Source organism: Danio rerio, chromosome 9 (genome assembly GCF_052040795.2).
Source record: "Danio rerio strain M-AB ecotype USA chromosome 9, GRCz13ab, whole genome shotgun sequence".
Lineage (NCBI taxonomy): Eukaryota > Metazoa > Chordata > Actinopteri > Cypriniformes > Danionidae > Danio > Danio rerio.
In genome coordinates this window covers 16,019,543-16,029,698 of record NC_141029.1, presented here as the reverse complement: position 1 = coordinate 16,029,698, position 10,156 = coordinate 16,019,543, and the positions used below count along the sequence as shown (strand labels likewise).

At 44.0% G+C, this 10,156-nt stretch overlaps 1 protein-coding gene across 1 annotated transcript; it reads right to left on the bottom strand.

The window, feature by feature from the left end:
• Positions 1 to 3,332: 3,332 nt before the first annotated feature.
• LOC148679656 (uncharacterized) lies at positions 3,333 to 5,928 on the bottom strand. The gene is made up of 2 exons (XM_088651100.1): positions 3,781 to 5,928; positions 3,333 to 3,617 (listed from the first exon to the last, which is right to left on the bottom strand). Exons 1-2 carry the CDS (start codon positions 4,783 to 4,785, stop codon positions 3,579 to 3,581), a joined length of 1,044 nt encoding a protein of 347 aa, XP_088507226.1. The 5' UTR covers positions 4,786 to 5,928; the 3' UTR covers positions 3,333 to 3,578.
• Positions 5,929 to 10,156: the final 4,228 nt, after the last annotated feature.

Below are 10,156 nucleotides of genomic sequence, written 5' to 3'. Positions count from 1 at the left end.
ACTGTCATATGAACTGAATTTTACTGTAGGACAGTTATGCAGAACGTTACTGTGTTTTAAATTTGCGTTGTGTAGAGATAGGAAAAATGAAAATATACTGGAACCACGTCTTTTAAAAAATTATAAAAAAAATAATGTGCATGCAAATCCGGATTTCACCATTTCCAGATTTAAAAATGAAATGAAAAAAAATGTTTCTTGCAAACATATTTTTGTAGCATGTTAGCAGACTACTGTAAATCACATATGTGAGTCCACACGCAAGCTGTGCTCTCATGACGGGGAATTGGAAACAAAACCTTCCTTGCAGCACATTTATAAACACGACACTGATGACCCAGTCTCTTAACAATTCTTCTTGTTTTATTACGGTTGGCAACACAATGTGGCGTCTCTCTGCCATCTGAACACTGTAAGAGGTCTTCTAAGCTATATGCATATTAATGAAGTTAATATGCATATAGAGCACGCTGATTGGTTCGAACCAAGTCATGACCCAGGCCTGACCTGATGATTTTTTTACAATATTTGACTCATATGAACTGAAATTTACTGATGGAAAGTTATGCGGAACATTACAGTGTTTTGAATTTGCATTGTAAAAATGGCCATATATTTTACAGTAAAGACATACAATACTGTAAATACATATACAGCAAGATAAATGGTGCTGTTAATATAAATACAGTATTTACAGTAGGCTGTAAATTATTTACAGTAAGTTACTTGCGGACAGCTGTACTACAAACTACACTGTTAGCATTTTTTGTAAATTGCACAGTATTTAACGGTAATATTAAATCTATTTTAATGTAGGACAGTTGTGCAGTCTGTTACTGTATTAGAAAGTTGCATTGTGTAAATTACTGTATATTTTAGAGTTAAGACATACAATACTGTAAATACATTTACAGCAAAAATAAATGGTGCTGTAGATGTAAATAAAGTATTTTTGGTGTAATTAATTTACACTAAGTAACTGGTCGACAGCTGCACTACAAACTACTTTGGTAGCATTTTTTGTAAATTAGTTTTTAACTTTAATATGAATTGGATTTTACTGTTGGACAGTTATGCAGTATGTTACTGTATTTTAAAAGTGCATTGTGAAAATGACTCACAGTAAAGACATGGAATATTGCAAATACCCATACAGCAAGATTAATGGTGCTGTGAATATAAATACAGTATTTTTGCTGTAATTGATTTAACGTAAGTTATTGGCAAACTGCTGCATCAGCATTCTACAGGAAATCATTAAAAGTGCTGCTGCTCCAAGAACAAAGGAAATTCATTCTCTCAGATAAAGAGTTTCGTGGTCTGTGAATGGAGCAACAACAACTGGTGTCTCAGAGAGATGGTTGAGGTTGTAGACCCCCTGTACCTCCTTGCATCTGACTGTAACAGGTCTTGATGGATTACTCACACAGCATTTTGGCTGCTGGCCTGTTATTGGAGCCCTGTGAGGCGCTCTCGCCCTCAGGCGGCTGATATACTGCCTTATGTCCCTGTAAATCAATCTGTGGCGAGTCTGTGGGCCTACCTCTCTACCCTGCCGTGACGCACTGAGCTACTTAATGTCAGATGCTCTATGATGTATGGAGGGCCAAATATTTGATTTGGCAAAGCTCTCAGAAGGAGGAAATTCCTCTGCTGTTTTCTGTAGGAGTCTAACAAATCGGTTATCGTTGTGTATAGTTGATTAAGAAAGGGTATTTGGAGGAGGTGAAAGTGTAGAATGTAATTTCTGTTTATGTAAGACTTAACTCTGTTCTGAATGGGCTTGTGGAAAGTATTGCGGGAAGAAGACCAAATATGAGTGTACACCCTTTTCAGTTAGCAAGACATGTACAGTTCTAATTACTAATGAATGCACAACAGTAAAAAATTTGCAATGCATTCACTAAATGTGGACAAGAACAGTAAACAAAAATGTATTCTTAATAGCAGCAAATAAGCAACAAAATCTACACAGCAAATACTGGAATGATTATTATATTACATGGAATGGTCAAATTTATTATACCGTATTTTTGCAGCATAATATATCTTTTTGCTTTGAAATCACAATGAGCGCAATGCAAGATGTGTAATCTGATCATAGTTGACCAGACACTAGGTGTCACGGTTGTGGTGGGGAAAAGGGAGCGAGGACTCAAGTGCAAACAGGATGATTTATTGATAATAAAAATAAAACAAAATTAGAACAAAAACCACCCCGAGGGGGAAAAACATAACTATAAAACAAACACTCAAACAAACTTGGATGGGCTGACAGGACAAACAGGACTGGATAGCACACGACATGGAAATAACGACGACGAACAGGCAAATGACTGAAAACATGAGGGGGATTATAAAGCAAAAAGTAAATTGACACACAGGTGAACATGACAAACTAATAATGAGTAAACAAGGAGGGTGGGACTAGACAATAGACGGGAGAGCGCATGACACAGAGAGACAATACAAGCCATGCGCTCACATAACGCAACACTGAAGCATACGCATCAACACTGAAGCATCAAGTGGCAGCGCGCACACTCTGCGTACACCCACGACGACGCGCGCGCGCGCGCACACAGAGACAGAAACAGGACCAGACATGGAGTAGTGTCAGAGCTCTGCCACCAAAACAAGAATTTACAAGACCAAAGTGGCAGAACCCTGACACTAGCCCCCCCCAAAAGGGACGCCACCTGGCGTCCCTAAAGGGAACATCCAACAAGGTACAAGACAGACAAGAAACACTACAAGACAACAAAACAGGCAACATCAACAGACACAAGACAGGGAGGTGAACAGGCAAGACGACATGAAGGGGGGGAGGGAGGGAAGCCAAGCCAGACCCAAAACGACAAACAAGGGAGGGATGGGAGGGCAAGACAAGGGAGGATCAGTCCAGGGTGGGACCGGAGGAACTGTCCAGGGTGGGTCCAGCGGGTCAGGAGCCCCAGCAGGGAACCAGGGTGGAGCCGGTGGGTCCGTCCAGGATGGAGGAAAGGAACACCAGGGAGGAGCAGGAGGGACGACCCAGGGAGGGTCTATGAGGGTAAACAAGACCAGAGGTCTGTGGGGAGCCGGCTGGGATGAAGGCCTGTGGGGAGCCAGCTGGGATGAAGGCCTGTGGGGAGCCGGCTGGTCTAGAGGCGACTTAACTGAAGCCGGCGGGGCTGAAGACCCGAGGGGAGCCGGCGGGGCTGAAGACCAGAGGGGAGCCGGCGGGGCTGAAGACCAGAGGGGAGCCGGCGGGGCTGAAGACCAGAGGGGAGCCGGCGGGGCTGAAGACCAGAGGGGAGCCGGCGGGGCTGAAGACCAGAGGGGAGCCGGCGGGGCAAGGAGCCGGGCTGGGGCCGGCGGGGCAAGACGTCTGGTTGGGGCCGGCAGGGAAAAGAGCCGGGCTGGGGCCGGCGGGGCAAGACGTCTGGTTGGGGCCGGCAGGGAAAAGAGCCGGGCTGGGGCTGGCAGGGCAAGACGTCTGGTTGGGGCCGGCAGGGCAAGGAGCCGGGCTGGGGCCGGCAGGGCTAGACGTCTGGTAGGTTCCGGCAGGGCAAGGAGCCGGGCTGGGGCCGGCAGGGCTAGACGTCTGGTTGGGACCGGCAGGGCGAGGAGCCGGGCTGGGGCCGGCAGGGCTAGACGTCTGGTAGGTGCCGGCAGGGAAAGACGTCTGGTAGGTGCCGGCAGGGAAAGACGTCTGGTAGGTGCCGGCAGGGCAAGGTGCCGGGCTGGAGCCGGCTGGGCAAGACGTCTGGGTGGTGCCTGCAGGGCAAGGAGCCGGGCTGAAGCCGGCAGGGCAAGACGTCTGGGTGGCGCCGGCAGGGCAAGGAGCCGGACTGGGACCGGCACTGAGCTGCGCTCAGGGGCTGGAGCCGACACTGGAGGGCGCTCAGGGGCTGGAGCCGACACTGGAGGGCGCTCTGGGGCTGGAGCCGACACTGGAGGGCGCTCTGGGGCTGGAGCCGACACTGGAGGGCGCTCTGGGGCTGGAGCCGACACTGGAGGGCGCTCTGGGGCTGGAGCCGACACTGGAGGGCGCTCTGGGGCTGGAGCCGACACTGGAGGGCGCTCTGGGGCTGGAGCCGACACTGGAGGGCGCTCTGGGGCTGGAGCCGACACTGGAGGGCGCTCTGGGGCTGGAGCCGACACTGGAGGGCGCTCTGGGGCTGAAGCCGACACTGAAGGGCGCTCTGGGGCTGGAGCCGACACTGGAGGGCGCTCTGGGGCTGGAGCCGACACTGGAGGGCGCTCTGGGGCTGGAGCCGACACTGGAGGGCGCTCTGGGGCTGGAGCCGACACTGGAGGGCGCTCTGGGGCTGGAGCCGACACTGGAGGGCGCTCTGGGGCTGGAGCCGACACTGGAGGGCGCTCTGGGGCTGGTGCAGCAGTTTGGGCAGCCCTCTTTCTCTGCAGCCTCCGTTTACTCGACCGAGTCAGAGGGAGGTCATGAGCTGCACTCGTAGAGGAAGGAGGGGTGGAGTATTTGCCACAATCAGCTGGAGGTGGTGTGAGGATCTGCCAATCCTTGCGGTGGTGGAGATAAAGTGAGAAGCCCCAGAAGTCCAACACCCCAAGCTGATCCATCTCCCACTGTGGCAGGGGTTCATCGAGACAGAGATTAAAAGCTTCCTTCAGAGTGGCGTCATCAAACTCAAGCCCCCTAGCATAAGTCCAAAAAAACTGGGCAAAGCTTTTTACCTCCAGACCTTGCTGGCGGGCCGACACCAGCCCCTGAAGGCGCCTCTGTCTCTCCTCTGCTGTGGTGGGTGGAAGGATAATTATGCTCATCCTGTTGCTGAGTCCTCTGTTTGGCCTGTTCGTACTGTCACGGTTGTGGTGGGGAAAAGGGAGCGAGGACTCAAGTGCAAACAGGATGATTTATTGATAATAAAAATAAAACAAAATTAGAACAAAAACCACCCCGAGGGGGAAAAACATAACTATAAAACAAACACTCAAACAAACTTGGATGGGCTGACAGGACAAACAGGACTGGATAGCACACGACATGGAAATAACGACGACGAACAGGCAAATGACTGAAAACATGAGGGGGATTATAAAGCAAAAAGTAAATTGACACACAGGTGAACATGACAAACTAATAATGAGTAAACAAGGAGGGTGGGACTAGACAATAGACGGGAGAGCGCATGACACAGAGAGACAATACAAGCCATGCGCTCACATAACGCAACACTGAAGCACACGACAAAGCACGTGACCACAATGTAAACACCAAGCCACGTGCTTTGACAAGAGACGCAAGACACGAGCACACGATAGATAAACACTTTACCGTGCGCTCACACATAAGCAACGCGCATGCTTCATCTCAGCGCCAACCAAAACTGAAACCAACTAGACGGAGGCGCCGAGAATAAAGCAGCGCGCTGCTGACAGAACAAACACAAACACTAGTACAAGAGCGCGCGCGTCTGAGGGACGCAGAGCGTGCGCGGCCACATCAAGTGGCAGCGCGCACACTCTGCGTACACCCACGACGACGCGCGCGCGCGCGCACACAGAGACAGAAACAGGACCAGACATGGAGTAGTGTCAGAGCTCTGCCACCAAAACAAGAATTTACAAGACCAAAGTGGCAGAACCCTGACACTAGGCATGGGCCGGTATAAGATTCTGACGGTATGATAACCTTGGATAAAAATATCACAGTTTCACGTTTTAACGGTATTGTGATTACTGCTCTAATACTGTATTTTAATTACTGTTATTTTTAAATGTCTGGGTAAAAAATCAAAACCTTTTTTCCCCTTTGAACACAATATGTCATATTTTGGAAAACATTTAAATATTTTAAAGTAGTAAACATGTCAGGCTAAATAATTTAAAAGTCATAAGTTTCAAAAACAATGATTTCTTTACAATTTAAAATAGCATCTTTAGATATATTTTCTGCTGGAGATACAATTATCCAAAATAACAAAAAACATAAATAAAAAATCTTACACATACCTTAGGAACGGTATTGCAAAAAAATGTTTTTGATTTTAATACCTTGACTTTTTCAAACAGCGGTTTACCTTGAAAGCAGATATCATCCCATGCCTATAGATTAATAGCAAGGTTTGACTTTAATAAATAACTTTTTCATTTGCACTTGTTTTAAGGCCTCTTAAACTGTCCAAACAATGTTCAGACTCATGAGATGATAGCATTTATAATTATTCATTTAATTAATTACAATTTATTAAATGTTTTTTTACTGTGACACGGTGGCTCAGTGGGTAGCACTGTCGCTTCATAGCACAAAGATCGCTGGTTTGAGTCCCGGCTTGGTCAGTTGGTATTTCTTTGTGGAGTTTGCATTTTCTCCCTGTGTTGGCATGGGTGCTCTGGTTTCCCCCACAGTCCAAAGACATGTGGTATAGGTGAACTGAATAAGTTAAATTGGCCGTGGTGTATGTATGCATGTAAATGCAAGACTGTATGGGTGTTTCCCAGTACTGGGTGGCAGCTGGAAGGGTATCCGCTCCGTAAAACATATGCTGGCTAAGTTGGCGGATCATTCCGCTGTAGCGACCTCTGATGAATAAAGGGACTAAGCTGAAAAGAAAATTAAGGAATGAATAATTTTCTGCTTGTTATTAATTCTGATACTGATAAGTGACTTTGTTTACATGGACATCAGTAATCGAATTATTTGCCTTAAACTAATTAAATTAATAATAAGATTAAGGCGTTTACGTGAGTTGCTTTTCGAATGTTTTTTGATTAACGGCACTGCATCACCACACTATCCACATTTGCTCCACATTTTTATGCAATTTGGGTTGTTTCCTTTTTAATTTGATGACTTTAGCTGCAGTTTGGCACTATCCCTTTCATTCGGGAACATTTCATGCATGCCCCTCATGACAAACAAGATATTGCATGCAACTATGAACTGCTGGAAGAGTGTTGTTTGAATGGAAGTTCATACCGCATGCTGAATGGAAGAAAAAAAACCCTCCACATTTCACGAAGCATGGTGTCTGTGAACTGTGGTCTGGGCTCGGTAGGTGCACAGTGACAAAAAGCCATGGGTGTGTGTGTGCTAGGGCTGTGCAATTAATCGAAAATCCAGTTTCGATTTTGGCTTCTAATGATTATGAAAAACCATTAACGTGAAAAGGACTAAAAGCATGTGCTGTATCTGTAACTTTTGATCGAGCAGCCCTAGTATGTATGTGTGTGTGTGTGTACTATCCTGTCGCAAAATGCGGCGAAAAGTCCTACATGACGTTAATAGTTTGATTAAGGTGTTTAAATGTCTGTACTGCACTTTAATAATGTGACTAAAATCGGCATACTCCAAATGTCTTAATTCGATTTCTCTTTAGTTCAATTATGACCTTCATCTGATTAAATTTATCAAAAATCTCTGTTTACATGGTAGGCTGTTAATTAGAGTATTGTATTAATCGCATTAAAATCGAATTATTAGTGTCCATGTAAACGTACTCAGTGTTATTTTACATTGGATTATTCTATGTACCTGAATACTGTTATGGGCTGTTTACAAAACAACCTTTTCAGCCGAAAACTAGAAACCTTTTATGCATTTAGCCTGTTCAATTACTGTATAAATCCTAGTTTTTAAGGATGTGCCTTTTTCATGTTCATATAAACACCTGAAAATTAGAGTTTTAGAATATGATGACATCATGCACGGGCCTAGTTTGTTTAGGGAAGTGTCGATTAAAGCCAAGTCCAAACAAACACACAACAATGGCAGAGAATATGGTTGTGCTGTTTTGTTTGTCTTTGCTAATGCTTTGCTAATGCTTTTTGGCTACATCGTTGTCAGATAAGCGTAGCAGTAGTAAGTTAATCGTATTGCTTCGTTTTAAGAGTTGTATTATTTATTAAATTAAATAAAAACACTCAAGATTTTCACATTGTACAATTTATTAGTCAATGTTAGCTAATGTATTTACAATAGCATGAACTAATAATGAACAGATTTATTAATTATATTTCAACATTTACTAATGCATTGTTTAAATCCAGACTCATGCATTAGTTAGTTAACATTAGTTAACAATGAACAATAAATAACTTTATTTTTAATAACTAAAGTTAACAAATATGGGTAAGTACTGTAATAAATGTATTTTTTCATTGTTTATGTTAGTAAAAATACATTGACTAACATTAACTAATACAACCTTATTGTGAAGTGTTACTTAATAATAATTTAAAAATATATAATTTATAGATGTAAATGGGGTTTTCATTTATTAAGAAATAAAGTGTAAGCCAACTTTTACCTAAACTTGTGCCATCATAAGAGGTGGGACTTTAAATTTAATTTCAAATTTATTATTGTACAACAAAAACAGTCTAGTTTACTTCTCTTTTCTAAAATGGCACGACAGCATTTATTTTCATTATGGTTATACTGCACAATTACTAAATTCAGTTCATTCATTCGCTTCACTCATATGTAAACAGGCTGGAAGCCAAAGCCTGGCTGCTTTTCTCTTTTCTTTTCTTTTTTTACTCCAGCAGGCCCATATTCTGAGATTTATGCAGCAGAATATGGACTGATAACCCTTCATCTGTTCACCGTCTGAATTATTCTCTGCTCTCACTATCTGTCTCACCCTACACAGCCAGCATTCATATGGCTGCATTATGGCAGAGGGAAGATTTTGAGTCCTCCACAGCTGAGTGTGTGTGTGTGTGTGAGTGTGTGTGTGTGTGTGAGTGTGTGTGTGTGTGTGTGTGTGTGTGTGTGTGTGTGTGTGTGTGTGTGTGTGTGTGTGTGTGTGTGTGTGGCCTGCCTGCCGAAATGTGTCAGTTGGTCTCCCTCGACTCTCCATTCTCCCAGATTGCAGCACAGACTGTGAGACATTAACGTATTCACGCCACATTTCCATTCCTCCCTTCAGAAGTGTCGGGAAACAGGGTATTAAGACGTTATCTGAAGGAGTTTCATCTCTGCAATGAAACAAGAAATCAAGAAAATTGATCTTTTGGCTTGTAACGGATTACTTTGTGCATTTTGCGCTTTGAATGACCTGTCGTGGAAAGGAAAAAAGTCTTTCTCTCTGAGTTTGGATACAGATGATTTGCTGATTTGGTGGATTAACCCACTGACTTAATCTTTCCTCGGCAGACAGGCAGGAAATTAAAATGGAGTCGTGTCTTTTCAAAACTTTAAACTTCAGCTGACCCCAGATCAGTAGCTCTGCCCTCTGATTTTGAACTGTAGAGTTGAACAGGGAATCAGAACCCTTTTTGTTTTTGTAAACAAAAATTTTGTTTACAAAAAATACATTGTTGTGAGCACAGCACACACTTAATGTTATATCCGTATCATTCATACTTGAGTTAGAGGGAGCTCTTGCACACTGTACGTGCAACTGAAGTAAAAATATATAAACCATTCATATATTGAGTAGAAAATCTAGGATTGGGTCGATAAACAATGCCATCATTCATCGCTGATGGCGATAGACATCACGATGCTGAGCCGGCATAGCGATCCTTCACCCGTCTCCCGTCGCAGCAGCAACCCGCCTGTGAAAAATACACTTAGGCCCTGTTGACACTAATACGTTCAAGTTTTAAAATGTAATTTTAAAATGAAAATGATCCACGTCCACACTGGCGTTTCACCTAGAATTTCTGAACATCTCTCTATCCACACCGTTTCCCTGAAAATGCCTATCAAGTGACCACACACTAGTGATGAAAAGTTTGGAACATTTTACTCACTCGGATCTTTGAGTCTCGTTCATCAAGATGAACAAATCTTTTTTTGAGTCATTTCGTTCAATTGGTTCAATTTGCCAAAATATTATTAAAATATTACAAATTGCTTCCAAACACATCTACAACTAGCCCAAAAGGTTGATCACACAACAAATAAGTCATAAATAGAATACTATAAGAAAGAGAAAATAATCATTCAATGTTTACCTGCTCGGGCGAGGCAGTGGCGCAGTAAGTAGAGCTGTCGCCTCACAGCAAGAAGGTCGCTGGTTTGAACCTCGGCTCAGTTGGCGTTTCTGTGTGGAGTTTGCATGTTCTCCCTGCCTTAGTGTGAGTTTCCTCCTGGTGCTCCGGTTTCCCCCACAGTCCCAAAACATGTGGTACAGGTGAATTGGGTAGGCTAAATTGTCTGTAGTATATGAGTGTGTGTGTGGAT